Source organism: Dipodomys ordii, unplaced genomic scaffold (genome assembly GCF_000151885.1).
Source record: "Dipodomys ordii isolate 6190 unplaced genomic scaffold, Dord_2.0 Scaffold157, whole genome shotgun sequence".
Taxonomy (NCBI): domain Eukaryota; kingdom Metazoa; phylum Chordata; class Mammalia; order Rodentia; family Heteromyidae; genus Dipodomys; species Dipodomys ordii.
This window is the reverse complement of record NW_012267373.1, coordinates 1,424,562-1,446,036: the sequence shown is the minus strand read 5'-3', so window position 1 is coordinate 1,446,036 and position 21,475 is coordinate 1,424,562. Positions and strand designations below refer to the sequence as shown.

At 39.7% G+C, this 21,475-nt stretch overlaps 1 protein-coding gene across 1 annotated transcript in view; it reads left to right on the top strand.

Annotated features, from left to right (window-relative positions):
- Dcbld1 (discoidin, CUB and LCCL domain containing 1) overlaps positions 1–21,475 on the top strand; it is a 63,337-nt gene that overhangs the window by 28,067 nt on the left and 13,795 nt on the right. The window contains exons 5-8 of the mRNA XM_013032780.1: positions 7,168–7,302; positions 9,322–9,373; positions 13,202–13,274; positions 20,154–20,287. Of these exons, the coding sequence (XP_012888234.1) occupies positions 7,168–7,302; positions 9,322–9,373; positions 13,202–13,274; positions 20,154–20,287 (394 nt within the window). The remainder of the gene's footprint in view (positions 1–7,167; positions 7,303–9,321; positions 9,374–13,201; positions 13,275–20,153; positions 20,288–21,475) is intronic.

Here is a 21,475-nt window from a genome sequence, read left to right as displayed (position 1 = left end):
TCAGTCATGGGGCCTGAACTCTGGGCCTGGGTGCTGTTTCTCAGCTCTTCAGCTCAAGGCTAGCACTCTACCACATGAGCCACAGTGCCACTTCTGGCTTTTTCTGCTTATGTGGTGCTGAGGAATCAAACCCAGGGCCTCATGCATGCAAGGCAAGCACTCTACCTCTGAGCCACCTTCCCAGCCCCTAATTTTAAGTCTTAAAAGGAGAAAATCACAAGATCCAGAGGCTAGGTTTTGCAAAGAGTTTATGTCACTCAGACATGTGGAATAAAAATTGCTAAAAGGTATAAAAATACAAAACCCTTCAAAGGTAGTATCCACCAGAATGTTCCACGCTTAAGTATTTCATTAACATAAGCATAGGTTTTCAGAAGAAAAGCTGTTAGCTTTCTCTTCCTTTCTCCCAAATACTTCCCTCGAGAACACTGTGATTGTTTCAATAATTGTCACCCTTTGTTAAGGAGAGAAGTAATGGTTTGGGTAGTTGTATTGCTGGGTCTGGAGGTACTTCTTACCCTGGTTCACCAGCTGGGAGGAAAGCCACACCTTTGTCTAGGAATCAGCTTGGTTCATTTATCATCTGTCACACAGATTTTTGTCTGGGAACCAGAGACAAAATCCTCCAGGGATACCACTTACACTGCTGCGTGACTATGGTTTTAATGTCACGTTCTGGAGTATCCTTTTTTGATGCTAATTTTCTTCCTTTTCAAGGAAAATGGCCCTGAAAATTCTTCAATTTTGTACAATGACCCTACTGCAATTAGCAAGCCAGGACAAACATTGCAGTTTGACTGCAGAGAAAAACCAGATGGAAATGGGCTCAAATGTAATGGCATTTGTAGCTTCCCCATTCTTGGGGATTGTTTCATCGAATCCCTAAGCATAAAGCTGACACCTGGGTACATTTCTGGCAGCCGATACTGTGCCATGTGGCTGGTACTGCACAGCATTTTCAAGAAGGGTCCTTGAGGCACATTCTTACCTGCCATGAGAAATTGCAATCAAGTTTCTGGAGGAAATCAGTATGGTTAATGAGGGGTTTAGGACATTTTCATTGTTCTTTTAATTACTTGAAAAGCCTCTCAGGAGTTAGGTTTTCATTTGATGTTTCTGTGTTCAGTTGTTCTTTTTATTTTATTTTTTTTTAAGCCACTGGCAGTGTGGTTATGGAGGTGGAGGGGTTTCTCTGCTTTGCTTTTTTAGTGTTACTCAGAATAACAGTTTTTAGACAAGTCTCTTTCCCAGATGAAAGGATAATTTAGTTTCATTGGCTTCCAAGATCAAAACCACATACCTACCTGAAATGAAGCGGGAATTGTCTTAGCTAGACTTTAATGTCAGAGTCCTGGGCAGCCTATGGAGAATGGAGAAGCACCATAAATTGCTACAAAGAGTTTGTCAGAGAATCAAGAGGATTCTTGACTTGGCTAGGAGAAGGCAGTTTATTTCTCCTTCTAGGACAGCTCTTTTAGTCATGCATGGGAAAATAAAGCATTCCCCTGTTCAGCTGCTTGATGGAACAGTAGCCCCAAATGGAATGTTTTGGGAGGACCTGGCTACTGTACTCAAAGAAAGCGGCTCCTATGGTTCCTGGCTCTTTATTCCTTTTGTCCAAGGAATCAGTTGATTGTGTGCTAAATGTTGTCTCATGTCTGGTGCCAAATGCCACAACATGTTCCTTTGGTGTCACTGAATGTCTTCCCACGATCTGAGGTGCCAGCTACATTCCATAAAAGGTTAAAGTATTTCTTCTTTCTTAACTTTTTTTCTGCCTAGCTAATGAACTTCTTGCCTCAGTCCAGTAGGAATTTGTGACTGCAAAGTAAGACAGAACCTGACTCCCAGGGATGTAGATGAGGGAATGTGGGAAGTTAGATAACAGTCTTGGTGCCTCAAAACAAGCAGCGAACGTTTATGAAAAGTGTGAGCTCTCCATCTAGAGAAGGGATGGAGTTCTTTCTAACTTTGAATTGAGACAGATTTGCCCATGCAGAAACATTGCTTGGTCCAGTGAATCTAATCTTTGTCAGCATTAGATGTCACCAAGCATTACTTAGGTTTCCAATGAAATGTATCCTCATTAATGTTTAAGTATACTATTAGACTTCCTAAAAGCCAAGATAGAAGGTTCTGACAAGGAAGCATAGACAGTAAGTGTCACATATCAGGTCTGTGTTCTGAGAAATGGTCTTTAAATACTTTGCCATTGAGTGAAGCCCAGCTTGGCATCTTGATCATAAAGGGACTTATGAAAGTGTTGCCAATGTGACGTAGCATACTATCTTACAGTAAACATGTTTTGTGTATAAATAAAAGCAGTGATTAAAAATAAAAATGTAATGTAGCAAACTAGTGACACAGACATACATTATTAAAGATTATGTCCTGTACATAAATGCATGTGCCGTATTTTCATACTGCTGACATGTAGGAAGTTTATTCATACTAGCACCACCACAACACATGAGTGCTATGACATTATCGTTTTTATTTAATGAGACCATTGGAATGATTACAACGCATTAATGATCACAATGTATGCAATTCATGACTTTGTATCATTTTGTGAAGAAAGGATATCACCCTCAAAGGAATCTGGCTGAAGCACCCCTTAGGACAGACACCAGGGTCTTTCAGTGGTTTCCCAGTAATTATTTTTCCCTCTCACTTCCAGTTGCATTATTCTTTTTTTTTTTTTTTTTTACCCCTTTTCCCTTTTAACTCTGGGAATGTAGTTATTAACTTGCAGTCAATGAAAAGGAGTCTGCATTTATAAAGTCTCAAGACAGGTGATAATTTGTGTGTTTTGCCCCAGGCAATACCACAGCCAGCGCTCTACTTCTGTCCCCACCCCAGGCTAGGGCTTCTTCCTGCTGGAGTAACTTTTAAGAATGACACATACAGGGGGAGGGCATTCCCTCTGTTACAGTTTTGCTCCATACTGGTAAGGGTGTAAGATTCTTACAGACAGATTACCGTCTGGAATGCAAGAGTAATTAAAGGTGAATGTGTTTACCCTTTTTTTCCCCCCTTTGAACTTCTTCCATAAGTATTTACATGTCTATTTTAACTTCAGGAAGATGAAGATTTACTGCATTTATGTCTAGGGAATAAAATATATTGCACAATTTCATGTGATGATATGCAGTCTTATCAATAAGTATACTTTTTTCTATTTTTCTTTTTTCTCGCTCTCTTTCTTTCTCTCCTTTTTTTGTGCTAGTACTAGGTCTTGAACTCTGGGCCAAGGCACTATCCCTTAGGAAGGCATTATCTCCAGTTGGAGCTCTACTACTTATGAACACAGCTTTTGCTGGTGATTGTATCTGATCCTCAGATCTCAGCCTCCTGAGTAGCTTGGATTACAGGTGTGACCCACGATTGCCTGGCACATATCCTTTTAACTCTTCCATAAAATTAAGACAAAGTCTCACTGGTTATCAATTTAAACTTTCTTGCCTCAGTTTTTATCTGAGCCCACTGGAATACTATATAGAAAATGAGACAGAGACTAGTATAAATATGATTTGAAGAGGAGCAAGTGGACAAATATAGAAGTGGGTAATTCTGAGTAGAAAATATTTTGATGTATTAATAGCCAACAAGTGATGAGTTATTTCAGTTTTATCCTTTTGTTTCTATAGCAAGTATCTTCACTTTCCTTATCTGGGCAAAGAGCAGAAAAAGGCATGTCAAACACAGGAAAAGCATAACAGTCTGACTTTAAGACTTGCAGAAATGCTTCTGATTATGAAGAAAAAGATTTCATCTGAATTTTTTATCCACACTACTTACGGGCATTACTAAAATTGGAAAGATTTCATATTATCTATTAAACCAGTTACTCATATCTTCACATCTGGCTTCTTGACATCTCTATGGTATTTTAAAGTGACAAAATTTTATTTGTTTGTTTGTTTATTTATTTAATTTATGCCAGTTTTGGCTTGAACTCAGGGCCTGGGCGCTCTCCCTAAGTGCTCTACCACTTGAGCCACAACTCCACATCTGGCTTTTTTGGTCCTTAATTGGATATAAAAGTCTCATGGACTTTCCTACCTAGCCTGGCTTCAAACTGCAGTCCTCAGATCTCAACCTCCTGAGGAGGATTACAGATGTGATCCAACTCTTCCTGGATAATTCTAAATATTTTGTGTATCTTTTTATTTGGGTGTGGCTTTTATAAACTGTTGTAAGTAGAAAACATTTCAATTCAGTTGAAGCAATATTCGGAAAGCAAAGGCTACAGAGTACCATACAATCTGCTAGAGACAAATAAATGTATAGATATAAAACTTTCTTGCCTCACAGAACAAAGACATTTGTGTAATTTATTTTTCTTTTTGGTGATCACAAGGTTTGAACTTGGGGCCCGAGCGCCATCCCTGAGCTATTTTGTGCTCAAGGTTAGTACTCTACCACTTTGAGCTAAGCTCCACTTCCGGTTTTCTGGTGGTTAATTGGAGATAAGAGTCTTACAGACTTTCCTGCCTGAGCTGGTTTTGATCCTCAAATCTCAGCCTCCTGAGTAGCTAGGATCACAGGTGTGAGCCACCAGTACCTGGCTCATTTGTTTGTTTTTACATGTATTAAGTCCTATTTAACAAGCACTTATTGCTCTCAATTTGTGCTACATGTACTATTCTAAGTAATTTGCAAATATTATTAGCTCATTCAAGTAATTATGTATAATGTGGTTTCAAAAGAGAGAAGTTATACTATAGGTTATACTATATAAGTTATACTATATAGATTATACTATATTTTAGGAATAGGAGGCAACAGAGGTTTGAGAATGAGCACTTGGTACTTCTTACTGTCACATCTTTGGAATTTGAAACCTGGACAAAGATAAATTCTTCCTACCAGGAGAGCAGTGCTTAGTTGGGTTCATGATCTTCTCCTGAGTAATATACAGTTTGATTTTTTTAAAGTGGGTTCTTGTTAGTATAGCTAAGTTTTATTCATATTGAGCTGCAATGGTCTTTTCTTTTCTTCCTCCTCCTCTTTCCTTTTGCCAGTTACTGTTATTTTTGCTTTTGACCATCTCCAAACTGTTTGTAGAGAAGTTGATGAAGAATACTGCTCTCTAAAACATACTCGTGATGAGATTATGGTACATACATCCAGACTTTTACTTGAGTGGTCTAAGGAAATGTTTTTATTGTTTAAACTTAGGGCTTCACATACTTGATAGGCCCATGCTTCACCATGTAAGCCGTACCAACAGCCCTTTTGGCTTCAGTTATTTTTCAGATAAGGTCTTACATTTCTTTCCAGGACCAGTCTCAGACAACAGCCCACCTGCTTACATGTCCTGATTAGCTTGGACAACATGTGTACACTCTCATACCAACTTAATGATTGAGATGAGGGTCTTGCTATTGCTGTTTTGGGGGAAAGGTCAGGGGGGTTGGCCTTGAACCTCAGCCACTTTTTTTTTAAAAGCTCTAAATCAAAATTCACCCTTTAAAAGTTTATTGAGATTTCTATCCCTTTTCAAGCAACTTTCTCTGGAAGCCATGTTATTTTATTTAATTTTATTTAATTTAATTTTTTTGGGGGGTCCGGTCGTGGGGCCTGAACTCTGGGTCTGGGCGCTGTCCCCCAGCTCTTCAGCTCAAGGCTAGCGCTCTACCACTTGAGCCACAGTGCCACTTCTGGCTTTTTTTCTTTTTGCTTATGTGGTGCTGAGGAATTGAACCCAGGGCCTCATGCATGCAAGGCAAGCACTGTACCACTGAGCCACCTTCCCAGCCCCGCCATGTTATTTTATACTCCTTTTTTTTTTGGTCAGTTGTGGGGCTTGAACTCTGGGCTTGGGCGCTGTCCATGCACTCTTCAGCTCAAGGTGAGCACTCTACCACTCAAGCCAAAGCACCACTTCTGGTTTTCTAGTGGTTTATTGGAGGTCTCATGGAGTTTCCTGCCCGGGCTGGCTTTGAACCTCGATCCTCGGATGTCAGCTTCCTGAGTAGCTAGGATTACAGGCGTGAGCCACCAGCACTGGCTTTATTTTATACTCTTTTTTTTTTTTTGGTCCGGTCATGAGGCCTGAACTCTGGGCCTACGTGCTGTCCCTCAGCTCTTCAGCTCTACCACTTGAGCCACAGCGCTTATGTGGTGCTGAGGAATCAAACCCAGGGCCTGATGTATGCAAGGCAAGTGCTCTACCACTGAGCCACCTTCCCAGCCCTATTTTATATTCTGAACTGCAAGATAAAGTTTCTTTTACACATTCAAATATATTATGTGGGTTCAGCGGCAGTTAGTATAAGTAAAGGAAGCATGCTGTATGTGAGACTTGTACATAAGGCAGTATTTTCATTCTTGACTTCCTTCTACTTCACATTTTTTTGAGCAAATTTATTTATATATTTATGTGTTTATTTTTAACTTTTTTTTGCCGGTGCTGGGGCTTGAAATCTGGGCCTAGGTGCAGTCTCCAAGTTTCTTTTGCTCTGCTGCTTGAACCACAGCTCAAGAGTTGTGAGATTAAAGTCTCATGGGATTTCCTGCCTGGACTGACTTTGAACCATGATCCTCACATCTCAGCTTCCTGAGTAGCTAGGATTACAAGTATGAGCCACTAGCACCCAGAGGTAGTTTTTTAATTTAATTAATTTGCTTCATTTTTTATAAAGGTGATAAACATGGGACTTACAATTATATGCATCAGGTAATGAGTACATTTCATTTTGTAGTGTCCTGTATTTCTTTACTCTCTCCCAGTACCTCCCTCACATCTCCACCCATGAGTTGTAGAGTTTGAGAAAATTTAAAAAGGACATTACTATATCTTTTCTGTGATAAAATTTTCTGTACTGCCTAATCTATTTGACCTTTGCAAGTTAGTCTTCTCTTTCCAAGATCAAAGCCTAACTCTTCTGTTGTTCATACATAATCAACTAGCTCCAATCTACTGTTTATCTAGACTAAGCCACGCCTCGCCTCCATCTTGATTTGCAGTCCAACAACAGATCAGTCATAAATTATTAGGTGCAGTGTCAAGCAAAACCCTAGATGGAGAAGGATTAGTCTTATTTATATATTTGTTTATATATATGGTAAGCATGAACTCTCAGGAAAAACATTGCCACCTAACAATTCTTTGTGTTGATATGAATTTTGAAGTGTGCCACAAATGTGCTTTGTTTCTAGGTCCATATTGTGGAAGTATGACCGTTCCCAAGGAACTCAGGCTGAATACAAATGAAGTAACTGTTCGCTTTGAGAGTGGATCCCACATTTCTGGTCGGGGCTTTTTACTCACCTATGCCAGCAGCGACCATCCAGGTATAGAATTGACCCAGTTCATCACACCCTATATGCCTAAGAATTTTTCTTGCTACTTATCACTCTCTGTAAACAGAAGTGTACTCTTAGATACAAAATTAAGATTCGAAAGGAAGAAGAGTTTGTTTATAATAATTAAGCCTGAATGGAATTGTTTTGTGGCACATGGTAGATGAATCGGCTGACCTGTATCAGGTAGCTCATCTTTGGAGCTTTGCTTCTGAATTTTCCAAGACCTGGCTGCCTCGGAAGCTGTTCCCTAGCCTCTTTCCTTGCTCAAGGAACCAATCTTTTCTCCAGTGAAAAGCTCCATCTCTACCCTAGACTTATACCAAAGCCCTAGCGTGGGAGCCATGCCCATCCCAACACAATGAGGAAGTCTCAGCTACGTGGCCTCCTGACCATAGATAGAGCTAAAAGGGAATATGAACAATGACAGCCAAGGAAAGTGCAGCCTCTTATCCTGGCCTCCTGAACTCCAGACTCATGGACATTCAACCCACTCCATATCTGTCGAGGGTCACAGAGATGTCCGAATTAGTGCTGCCAGTCCCATGGAGGCAGAAATAGTCTGGGAAATGGCTGAGTCATTCATTTCCTTCGTAGCCAATCATATGTGATTGGCCAAATGGCCCATGTTTGCCATACATTGTTTTAAGGTTTATTGAAAGTGTTCCTGAAGAACTATTACATCAACATCAACAGTACAGCTTTGTTGTTGTTTTTTGGGGGGGTCGGTTATGGGGCATGAACTCTGGGCCTGGGCGCTGTCCCTCAGCTCTTCAGCTAAGATGAGCACTCTACCACTTGAGCCACAGCACCACTTCTGGTTTTCTGGTGTTTTTATTGGAGATAAGAGTCTCATGGACTTTCCTGCCTGGGCTGGCTCTGAACTGTGATCCTTAGATCTCAGCCTCCTGAGTAGCTAGGATTACAGGCACCCGGCAACAGTAGAGTATTTAGGGAACTGCAGTAGGTTTATCTTCAACAGGCTTCTTTTGCAGTTGTTGTTGTTGCTTTTGACTGTTCTGGGGCTTAAATTCTGATCCTAGGTGCTGTCCCCGAACTTCCTTTTGCTCATGGCTAACACTCTACCAGTTGAGACACAGTGCTACCACTTCTGGCTTCTTCTGTGATTAATTGGAGATAAGAATCTCATGGACTTTTCTGCCTGGGCTGTTTCAAACGCAATCCTCTGATCTCAGACTCCTGACTAGCTAGGATTACAGATGTGAGCTACCAGCATCTGGCTATATGCATCGATTTTCATAACAGCTTAGCTTCCCCATTGCTGAATGCTGTTAATTCAGTTTTATAAATTACTGCAGAAAACCCCCATCTTTTGGTCCTGATTGATCAAGGCTGATATGTTGTTGGTGTTGGGTAAACATTTGTTCTGTACCATTGGATGTCACTGGATTAGTTGTTGAGTGAAAACATTTCTGAGAGCCTTCTGTATTGTGTTGGGCTTGTGAGAGCCTACCACAGAGCTTATGTATACAATCTTTGTAGTATGTAGCAGGCAGTTAATTGTTGATTTTTTTTTTTTTTGGTCCGGTAGTAGGGCCTGAACTCTGGGCCTGGGCGCTGTCCCTAAGCTCCTCAACTCAAGACTAGCGCTCTACCACTTGAGCCACAGTGCCACTTCCGGTTTTTTTTTTTTTTATGTGGTGCTGAGGAATCAAACCCAGGGTCTCAGGCATGCAAGGCAAGCGCTCAACCACTGAGCCACCTTCCCAGCCCCTAATGTTGATTTTTTTTTGTTGTTGGAAATAGAATCTCTTATTATTAACTAAATAATAACACTGAAAACCTATACCTGGTGATAGAAAAGTTAGAAAAAGGAGCTGATTAAATACTAGAGACAGTGTTTTCAGGTTTTATTTCAAATAGAACAACTCAGATAACTAGAAAATGAACAAATGCTTAAAATTGTCTTTTTATTTAGGAAATATTTAAAGCATGAGAACTCTATTCTCTGCTCAGTTTATTAATTGCAACTATCTTTATTTGTGACAGATTTAATAACCTGTTTGGAACGAGGTAGCCATTATTTGAAGACTAAATTCAGGTAAATATAGGTATCAGTCATATTGTTAAACATTCTGTTTTCCTTAACATGAAACTAAATAAAGCCCCCAATTAGTTCTTAAATTGGTGTGTGTGTGTGTGTGTGTGTGTGTGTGTGTGTGTGTGTGTGTATGTTTTAAAGAAAAACATTTATGTTGCTGGATTGCTGGATGCTGGTGGCTTAATCCTATAATCTTAGCTTCTCAGGAGGTTGAGAACTGAGGACCACAACTCAATGCCAGCCTGGTCAGGAAAGTCCTTGAAACTCAGCTCCAATTAACTACCAAAAAGCCAGAAGTAAAGCTCAGTAGACTTGAGCTGAAAAAGCTCAGAGACAGTACACAAGCGCTGAGTTCAAGCCCAAGAACTGGCAAAAACAAAACTAAACAAAACCCCAGACAAAAATAAAACATTCATGTTGTCACTAATGAGGAATATTTGAAATGGTGTCTTATACAACAGAAGTCAGCACGTTTTTGTCAAGGACCAGATAATAAATGTTTTAGGTTTTACAAGCCCTAAGTCTCCATTGCATTGAATTATGCTATTGTAGTAAAGAAGCAAATATACATACATAATATGAAAATAAACAATTGTGGCTGTGTTACAGTAAAACTTTATTGATAAAAACAAGTTGCAGGTTGAATTTGATCCTCAGACCTCTGAATTTTACTCTATACCAATAGCCCCTAATTGAGTTCATCTTCCTGGCCTATATTTGGGAGTGACTTTTGTAATTCTTTCTTGGGGTAGTGGTAATGTGAATTTATTTTGTCTTTCATCCTAAAGAAAAATCGATTGAGAATAAGGAGACAAAAATTGTCATCTCAGCTTCACTTTAATTCAAAAATATACTTAGCTCTTTGACACATATTTTCTTATCTCCAAAGTAAAATAGGATAGGATTAGCAAACTTTGGCACTATTGATACTTTGGGTTGGGTAATTCTTGATCATGTAGTACTATCCTAAGCACAGTTGGACTTTTAAGGGCAACCCTGCTTTCGTATTCTCTAGATCTCTGATGTGATAGCCAAGAATATCTCCAGTCATTACAAAATGTCTTCTGGTAGGCAAAAACTCGATTTGAGAACCATTAGTCTAGAGATACTGTAACTGCCAGTAACTCTTTACAGTGCTTTCTTAGTGGCAGTACAGTTCTCCACACAAGTAGCTCATATGAAAGTTCCAACATGCCTACTAGGTGAACTCTGTTATATCCTGAAAACATGGGCCAGAATGGTGAAACCACTTATCGAGAGCTATATACCTAATATGTGTGCATTAGACTGTACAGCCCATGGGCTTAACTGCCTCAGACATTTGCACATTCTGAATGTGATTCTTTAGGGTTCAGAATTAACTCCAGTGTTAGCTAATATTAAGTCTAGTTAAAAAATGGAAATTAAAAATGAGTAATAATTAAATGTTGCCTTGTAAAGTTACTGTTCATCCTAGTACATGCATATACACCAGCATTCTCCAAAGTTTCACCAGGTAGACCTGTGCAGTTCCAGGGCCTTTGGGTATGAATAGTCATTTTTTTTGTTCTTCTGAAGATAGGGGATATACTTGTGCTTCCTTGGTGACTTTATGGTGCAGGTCATCTAGGCTGTAGCTCAGTCTTTAGTTTTTATTGTGTGGCTACTAATATAGTCCACAATACATCTTCCATAATTCTGGAACATGCTCTGAAAGCCTTTGTAACTCATTTAGTAGCAATACTTGATTAATGTGACTTTACATTCAATTGGCAGTGGAATTGGACTAGATTAACATGTGGTTATTTGATCTCTGTATATTTTCTTTAATGCAATTATGCATGCTTCTGACAGAACTATTACTGTTGTTGATTAATGTGTGCAGACTCGGTGGCAAGGTCCTACATTATTGACACGGGCCATTTTCTTTTACTGAAATTCAATACAATCTTAATTCTGACCAAGAGAATTATCTCTGAGGAATTATAAGCCTGCAATAGACTATCCCATTATGTTTATTTGTTAAATCCTTGGTTGCTGCTGCAATCCTGAGACTACAAAGATCACTAGGAAAGAATTATTTGGATAATTATTTGGGGTAATTAGCTGTTTTTAATCATATAATTTGCTAAGTCAGCAAGAGGAAACTAAAAGGAAATGAAATTTAAAATAAAGACTAATTGTGGAATCTATTTGGTTTAGGACATTGTTTTTAAACAAACTGAGTAAACATCATAGAGTAGTATATACAGAAACAAAGGCACATGGCTTTCTTCAGAGCAATCCATCTTATAGCACTTTAGATTTCTGTGTGTGTTTTTAATAGATATAAGTACTGCCCCCATATCTTATTAATATATTGATATATTGATGCTTGAAGTAACCAGTAGTGAAGAAGTGGAATGGCAGAGCAAACTTATGCAATAGCAGAGACATACAGCTAGCTGGGTAGTAGCCTGGCCACTGACCCCAATGCTCAGATCCTTCAACTATACCACATTCTTTTTTTTTTTTTTGGATTAAATAGAACACATGATTAATTTTGCCTTTTTGTTTTATAACATTTTATTTTTATTTATATATATGAAACATGTTTCAAATAAACCTTTTTTTTTTTTTTTTTGGGCGGTCGTGGGGCTTGAACTCTGGGCCTGGGCGCTGTCCCTGGGCTCTTCAAGGCAAGCACTCTACCACTTGAGCTACAGCGCCACTTCCAATTTTGCCTCTTTTTAACTTTTAAAAATGTGGCTACTAAAACATTTGAATTTACCTATGTGATTTTCATTATATTCATTGATAGTATAGAGAATGGAGATGTTGCAGTATGTGTAAACACAGGAAGTGAAAGCTTCTCCTACTCCTACTCCCAGAGAGAATCCAGGGATATTCTTTATTCTTTTTATTTTGTTGATTTGTTGGAAGCAAGGTATCTCCCTATGTAGCCCAGTCTAGCTTTAAACTTGATCTACCTGCCTGAGCCTCCTAAGTGCTGGGATTACAGCTGTTTATCACCAAACCTCATTAGGAGTATTCTTTTAAACCATAAACACAAAAATTGATTTCATATTTGAATAATTATTGTTGTAAAAATTAAATCATATTGTATAGATGAAATTTTCCCTTTACCTTAAAAAAAAGTATCTTAGACATCTTACAATCAAAGTGTATGATGTAGCTCATTGTTTAACAGAATTTATGGTGACTCTTTATATACAGCAAGCAATCACTGTGTTAATTTGCCTCCAGATTAACATTTTAGGTCAATCTGTGTTTTCACAGATCAGTTTGCTGGTTTGTTATTATAGCAATATAGCCCTACAATTCTATGGTGTAGGGAAAATACTTCTTTGGTTTTGTTTTGTTGTTGTTGGTCACGGGACTAGCGCTCTACTACTTGAGCCACAGCTCCACTTCCAGCTTTTTGGTGGTTGACTGGAGATAAAAATCTCATGGACTGGGCTGGGAAGGTGGCTCAGTGGTAGAGCGCTTGCCTTGTATGCTTGAGGCCCTGGGTTCGATTCCTCAGCACCACATAAGCAAAAAGAAAAAATCCAGAAGTGGCGCTGTGGCTCAAGTGGTAGAGCACTAGCCTTGAGCTGAAGAGCTGAGGGACAGCGCCCAGGCCCAGAGTTCAGGCCCATGATCAGACCCTCCCACCCCCCCCCAAAAAAAAAAAATCTCATGGACTTTCCTGCCCTGGCTGGCTTCAAAGTTCAGTCCTCAGATCCTGAGTAGCATGGATTATAAGCATGAGCCATTGACACCTAGATCAAGAAAATATTTTTTAAGTTGACGTGTAGTTTAATTTGTTCTTAGTTCAGTAGAATTAAATAAAATATTTTTTTTCAGCAAATTCTGCCCAGCTGGTTGTAAAGACATAGCAGGAGACATTTCTGGGAACACGGTAGATGGCTACAGAGATGTAAGTAATTGGCAGTAAAAGCTGTAAAGGAACTTAAAAGGTGTTAAGTGCTGCTTGCTTGCCTAAATTCTTTACACAGACAATGAAATGAAATAATGCATATAAATACCATGTTTATCTATCCATTCAGTTTTGTTGCTAGCATTTCTAGTTAAGCATTTGTAAATGAGATGATGAGAAACAAGAAGAAGCCCTTTTTAACAACTAGGAGTATCATCATCTTATTGTATGAGTCAAGTTTCTGTTACTGTAACAAATAGCTGAGCCAAATCTATTTAAAAAGGGTTTAATTTGTCTCACAGTTTTGGAGATTCCAGTTCGTGAGCACTTAATTGGTCCTGTTGTTTTGGGGCTTGTGGTAGATCGTAGGGGAGCACATTGTGGAGCAAGATGCAACTGTGCAGCCTACAGAGAGAAAAGGGAATGGGTCCACAAACCCTTTGGACGGCTCAACCCAGTGCCTTAACTTCTTTCCATTAGGCCCCACCTTTTAAAAGTGCTGCAATACCCCTTTAAAAGTAGTGCCACCGGCTGGCCATCAAGCCTTTGACACATGGGCCCTTGGGGGACATTTCAGATCCACACTTAGCATCCATCTACTACCAGAGGTTGTAAGGTTGTGCTCTTTTTGTTACTAATTTAACATCCCAGTTATTTTTGTTACATTTCACCGTTCCCTCTTATACTCCAAACTTTATGCATGATAAATGCATAATCTACATAATAAATAAAATACCTTTGTTTCCAACTAAAAAATAAATTATTAGAAAGTAATTTTTTAAAAAATTATATGTCCTATCTCCAGATACTTAATCCTCCATTTATTTCTGTAGATTTCTGTCTACATTATTAGTTAAAATAGTTAGATTGACAGCCTGGCTTATAGGAATTGTCTTGAATTATTAAAAATGTAGAAAATCTGTCTACGGATGGGGAAATGTTATAGATATGTATCTTCATGCAAGAAGAAAATCGTCTATAACATTTAGAGAAAAAAGCTTGAATTTTTTTTGAGCACATCCTGATTTTTGAGAATAGCAGATTTTTGTTGTTACTTGCCTTGCATTGCATGTATTTATTGATTGATTGATTGATGCATGCATGCATGTATGCCAGTTCTGGGCTTGAACTCAAGGCCTGGGCACTGTCCTGGAGCTTTTGTGCTCAAGACTAGCACACTACCACTTGAGTCACAGCTCCATGTCTAGCTTTTTGGGGATGGTTAGTTGGACAGAATAGTCTCAGGGACTTTCCTGTTCTGGCTGGCTTCAAACCATGATCTTCAGATCTCAGTCTCCTCCCTGAGTATCTAGGATTTCAGGTGTAACTCATTTCTCTTATAAATTATTTGAATGTACTACTTTCGTGTTAAGATTTACTGGGCACAGCTATTTTTAAATGACTCCAAAAAATTAACTGAGAGGGGTAAAATGTTGAAATGGCTTATTTTTCTAGCAATAGAAAGTTTGTATTATTTTCATTCTCTATGCAATAACCTTAAGAATTAACTACAATAAGAGAAATGGTATAGTTTTTGTTCTTCCTGCAGATATGTATTTTGCTGCCTTCTGGCATGAATGTCCTTCTTTAGAGAAGCAAATTAATGGTTTCCTAGCTGGTAGAGCTGAGTACTTGATCCACAAATGCTAGAAAGCAGGTTCCTATTTGACTCACCAACTGGTTTGGTTTATCTGGAAGAAAATTTATAATTTGAAAGATAATCCTTTCTAGGCATTTGATTAGTGCCTTTCTTGCATTTGTTTATCTTCTGAGTATATTCAATATTTCTGGCTGCATAATAATATTACATAAACTTAAGACTTAAACACTGCACATACTTATTTTCTCTTCCTTCTGTGAATCAGGAGTCTGGCCATGACTTATCTGAGTTCAAACTTCATGGTTTCATAAGGGTGCAACTTGTATCAGCTGAGGCTACAGACTCAGCTCCACTAGGGATAGTATGCTTCTAAGCTTGTATGGTGTTCACAGCTTTTACTAATTGAGGGTCATTGAACTGAAGGCCTCGGTTTTCTTCTTGGGTTTTGATTGAAGCTTCATGTGCCTCCTTGCCAACACAGCAAACTGCTTCTTCAAAGTCAGCAGGGTAAAATGACTAACAGAAGAGTTTCCTAGTAAGAAATTGATCTTACATAATGTTTCCACAAGAGTGGTATTCTATCTCCTTTGCCATATTCTACCAGTTAGAAGAAAGTTGCAGTTCTGCCTACACTCAGAGAGTTCTAGAAGGGGACTAACAGGAGGTAGGCATCATGGAGTTCTCTTGGACTGTGCTTGGTGGCATGTTCACTGTGGGAAATACATTCTCTTACAGACAAGTCTCTTCTGGAAAGGTCTTTTCAAAACCAAAGCGTTAAAGTGACAGAATCTATAACACTAATGACTAGCGAAGTTATTGATGTAGCAGATGCTATGTCTTAAAGACTTACTGTAGGAAAACCCTTTGTATGGTTCCTTCTAGGTGGTTCCAAAAGGCAAAACCAGGATCAATGGCTAAATTACAGGAAGCCAGTTTTCATATAGGGAACCACTGAACAGTGCAAAGCAGATAAAATGCTTGTAGAAAGAGAGTTGGATGTTACAGCCATTTGTTGGTATGTAGGAAGGGTTCAATGGGATGGAGACAGTTGATCTATGAGGAACAGTGAGTGGGGAACACTCAAGGACATTTTTGAAGTCCGAAGACTCTGGATTTACTGCTTGGGGTGAGGAATTCTGGCTTTTGTACTGACACATATTTTCAGTGCAGTCAGGGCCTGTTCTTTACATCTGCCTCATCTACTTGCAGAACAGTACAGATATTTTAGAACAAGAGGAATTTTCTTGAAGTAGATTCTAAACAATGCTCTGATTCTGGGATAATTTGATCTAGGAAGTCATTTTTTAGCCTTTCTTATGCTAATCTGACTACCTTTCATGATGAAGTACCCTCAGAAATGCTTAGTGTAGACACTGTTGGTGGCTCACCCTATAATCCTAGCTACTCAGAAGGCTGAGATCTTAGGATCTCAGGCTTGAAGCTAGCCTGGGCAGGAACATCTATGAGATTCTTATTTCCATATAAGCACTAAATAAGCCAGACATGGCGCTGTAGCTCATGTGGCAGAGTGCTAACCTTGAGCAAAAGAAGCTCAAGGACAATGCCCAGGGCTCAGAGAGGGGGGAGGGGGAGAAGGAAGAGAGGGAGAAAGGAAGGATGGAAGAAAGGAAGGAAAGAAGGAAGAAATGAAGGAAGGAGGATAGGAAGGAAGGAAAGAAAGAAGGAAGGGAGAGAGGGCATGTAGATTACATCACTAGTCTTCAGCTGCCTGTTCTATGCACGTGTGTTCCTCTATGGCTCTGGTGCATTCCCTTGCCTGAAGAATTATTCACTTAAAAAAAGAGAATTATTCACTTAAATTACTTTATTTGAATTAACTTTTAAGGGCAAATCATTAACATAGGTGAGTGATGTGGCTAGTCTCACATTTGAGTGAGACTTAGAGCTCAAAATTAGCTAGAAAATCAGGCTATAAATTATACCAATGTTCAAAGGGATTTTTAAAAATTCAGGTTTAATGAAGATGACTTTTTAAAATTGATACAAAAAAAGCACCATACTTAAGCAGCTATTTATTTTGCTTAAGTTGGAATGGTAAGGAAAATAATTTAAGGAAATAATTCTGGGAAAGGCTAGTAATTTTGTCATAATGATATACTAGGCACATCTGGTAGCCATTCTCTTGGAGATGTATCCTGTGGCCTACAGTCAACACTGGAAAATGTAGCTCCAATTAAGTACATTCCTTCAGAAGGTATATATTCCATTGGATTCCTGCAGTACTGAGTACTGTGAGGAATGAAAGTATCTGTAGGCTAATGATGGGATAAGTCCTATTGCTTGTAAGCTGCAATGAAGACCATCCCACCCCCAGCCAGAATTCTGAATAACTCATGAGCCTAGGGAGAGTGGGAATGGCGTCTCAGTAAACAGCTAGACTGGTTTGTTTCCAGTTTGGAGATGAGAGAGGAAGATGGGACTAAACAAACCATATTAAAAGTACATTGGGAAGGTCTGTGTGTAGCTCAGGAATAGAGCCCTTGCTCAGCCTGCAGCTGGCCCAATCCCCTGCACCATAAAAACCAATAAAGCTACTCTGGGAACCTCTTAGAATCACAAGGTGACAAATCTTGTTACTGTCTAAATGAATTGGGAAACCAAGCAAGAACAGAGAAAATACTTCCGTTTTCTGCCTCAAAATCTAAACCAGTGGAGAGAAAGTGACTTTTTTGTTTTTTAAAATTTGTTTGTTTGCTTTTTTGTTTTGCAGTGCTGGGAGTTTAACTTAGGGCCTTAAGCATGCTAGGCACGTGGTCTACACTGAGCTGCATCTGCAACCAAGAAATTTTTATTTATGCATTCATGCATGCATGCTAGTCCTGGGCTTGAATTCAGGACTTGGCACTGTTCCTGAGCCTCTTTGTGCTCAAAGCCAGTGTTCTACCACTTGAGCCACAGCACCACTTCTGGCTTTTTCTGAGTAGTTTTTTGGAGCTAAGAGTCTCATGGACTTTCCTGCCCAGGCTGGCTCTGAACTAAGATCCTCAGATCTCAGACTCTTTAGTAGGTAGGATTGCAGACATGAGCCACTGGTGCCCAGCTTCAAGAAAGAGTTTATTTATTTATTTATTTATTTTGTTGGCCGTGGGGCTTGAACTCTTGGCCTGGGTGCTGTCCCTCAGCTCTTCAGCTCACTCTACCTTTTGAGCAACAGAGCCATTTCTGGTTTTTTGGTGGTTTATTGGAGATAAGAGTCTCACAGACTTTCCTGCCCAGGCTGGCTTTGAACCTTGAGCCTCAGATCTCAGCCTCCTAAGTAGCTAGGATTACAGGCATGAGCCACCAGCGCCTGGCTCAAGAAAGATTTTTAATGTAAGCAAATTCGGGCTGAGATGGTGGAAAGGTGAGCTGCTTTGTTTATTAAGGAATATTTCCCTTTCTTTCATTCTACTTCTGTTCTTTTTGTTTCCAAAGCCAGGAACAGCAGTCTCCACATCCATGTCTCAGCCCCCTCAGATTTCTTTTCTTTCATGAAGTCTTTTTTGCTTATGAGAGACGTTATTGAAAAATGGTCTTCCTTTGAAAAGCCTAGTCTAACTTGGGGAATATGAAATCTCCAAATTGAAGATCACAGAAGTTCTTAATTTCATTGCAAGTATACTAGTTAAATCTTTTGTCTTATCCCTTCTGTTAATACTGTAACTGAAATCTGAGGGAATGTTTCAGCAGTGTCATGTAAATGAACACCAAGAGAATTCCTATATCTAATGAAACACACATTTCTTAAGATGTTTGTCTTGTTTTGGTATTAGCTATCAGGGAGAAGCAGAGCAAAGCTGCCATTTTTTAGAAGAACATCTTAGTCATTTAGTCGTAGACTTATCTGCCTTCTCACTGTACCTACCATTCAGGTCTGACCTCCAGTACCTACAGCTTGAGTACCCCACAGAAGAGCTCCATTGTTCTTGCAGCTGTACTTCCCATCCAAGCCAATTTTATGCCCACAACTTCATGTTCATTGCAGCCAGTCAGTTGTTGCTGCTTGATTTGCCAGAACAGCCAGCAGCCTGCTGAAGCCTTTGAGCCATAAGGGAATAGGGGAGCAGGAAGTAGGAGCACAAGCTCCCGGCAGGAAGGAATTCAGAGAATTACATAAGCTGTAGACTGTGATTTGCTCCTTAGTTCTCAAGGATGTGCATTTAGTTTGCAGTTCCATTTAGTCTTCTGTGGCTGTTGTTACCAGTTTTGTTTTGATGCCTTGCTAAATCTCTGAATTAACAAAGGAAGCTGTAATGTGGAAAGTTCACCATCTCAAACAATACTTAATACATGTATCTGGTAGCCAAGCCAAGAAACTAGATTTGTTACATTTTTCTGCACCAAACCTTGGTGGCTTGAAGTAGCCACCATTTTATTTACTGATAATTTTTGGAATGTACAATGTGGGCTGATAGGTTCTTCTGCCCCATTTGCCTGGAATTGCTTCTGTAGGTGCCCATACATGCAAATCAACCAGAGTCAGCCTAAAGTCACTTTAAGGATAGGTAATGGTGGCTTGTGCCTGTAATTCTAGCTACTTATGAGGTTGAGATCTGAGGATTGTGGTTTGAAGCCAGCCTGAGCAGAAAAGTCTGAGAAACTCTTATCTCTTTTTAACCAGCAAAATTCCAGAAGTAGCCCTGTGGCTCAAGAGTAGAGTGCCAGCCTTGAGTAAATAAACAAAAGGATAGTACTCAGGCTCTGATTTCAAGCCCCAAAATTGGCACTAAACCAAAAAATAAACAAGGCAGCTTCAGTCACATTGTGGTAGAAGCAGGGCCACATTATTTGAGCAGAAAGTGTAAGTTCAGAGTGGGTGGGATGATTATACAAGGTGTGAAAACTGGGGTATTATTTATTGGTGGAAGACATTATTATACCACACAGTTGAAAATGGAAAATTCTGACTGTTTTGAATGTGCTTTTTTTTAAGCCTTTTTTTTTTTCTTTTTCAGAGCTAAGGACCAAACAGGGCTTTGCACTTGCCAGGCAAGTGCTCTTCCTCTGAGCTAAATCTCCAACCTCTTACATGTGTTTTTTTTTTTTTTTTGTCCAGTCGTGGGCCTGAACTCTGGGCCTGGACGCTGTACCTCAGTTCTTCAGCTCAAGGCTAGCGCTCTACCACTTACAGTGCCGGCTTTTTTCTTTTTGCTTATGTGGTGCTGAGGAATTGAACCCAGGGCCTCAAGCATGCAAGGCAAGCGCTCTACCACTGAGCCAACTTCCCAGCCCTTACATGTGCTTTTAAATAAGCTTCAAATGATGATGTTGTGTTTCAGACCTCTTTACTCTGCAAAGCTGCCATCCACGCCGGAATTATCACAGATGAACTGGGAGGCCAGATCAGCATACTACAGAGCAAAGGGCTAAGTCGTTATGAAGGAATACTCGCTAATGGTGTGCTTTCCAGGCAGTAAGTACTTTGTTTTTTTTTTTTTTCTTTCTGAAAGTAGTCATTAGCACTGAGTAGTCACTAGCACTGATGGCAGTTTTGAAGGGATAGCAGGGATGTGATAATGAAGTTTGTCCACTGAGAAAAATATGTGTGAGGGCTTAGGAGGATCTATCATCTTTATGTGGAAGGGAAATGTACAGTAAAAAAGCTCACCAATGCTGGTACTGGTGGCTCATAGCTGGTATCCTAGCTACTCAGGATGTAGAGTTCTGAGGATTGTGGTTCAAAACCAGCCCAGGAAAGAAAGTCTATGAAACCATTATTTCTAATTAACTGTCCCCACCCCCCAAAAAAGCCAAAAGTGGAGCTGTAGTTCTAGACCACTAGCCTTGAGCAAAAAAAAACCTCAGGTACAGCACCCAAGGCTGGTGCTGAAACATGCATACACACACACACACACACACACACACACATACACTCATTCACCAATGATGCTGACAAGCAAATGAAATGGTAACTATCTAAAGCTGCAAGTTGGAGGATATATCCACTCTCAGGTGTCAGGGAACAAAGGTGTATTCCCTCTTGGTTATCACCAGTTTTTTGTGTTTTTTTACCTAATTTAGATACTGAAGGAGACCAAGAACTGAAATGAATTCTTATAGCACCATTGAGCTGCAAAGAAGGTTCCTAGAGACAGTCTTATTGTTACATAATGGTGAAAAAAAAAGGAAGTTTTAAAAAAAGATGGCTTTTGTTAAAGTTGTAGCTTCTCGTTGTACGTAATTTTAAAAAAAGGTAAGCTTTGTATCTTTTCAGCTTTTAGAATCTATAAGTCCAAACAGAGCTTGTTTAGAAGTGAGTATAGGCTGCTATGTGGTGCGCATGCCCACATGTGTGAAAGGGTGCGCAGCTCCGAATGGTCTGGAGGAAGGAAGCTCCCTACGATGGAGGACTAGTGAGGGAAAGGGGCTCCTTGAGCCTCCGGATTTCCCTGCCACCCCTGTTCTGTCTGCCTCTTGAAACATCTTCCTGTACTGCAACTGTGTTTTTAACAAGTTTCCACATGCTTTTGGACTTTAGAATAAGGCACAAGGACAGAGGCTATATATAGGAAAAATAAGTTAGGACCAGTGTGTGTGTGTGTGTGTGTGTGTGTGTGTGTGTGTGTGTGTGTGTGTGTGTGTGTGTGTGTGTGTGTGTGTG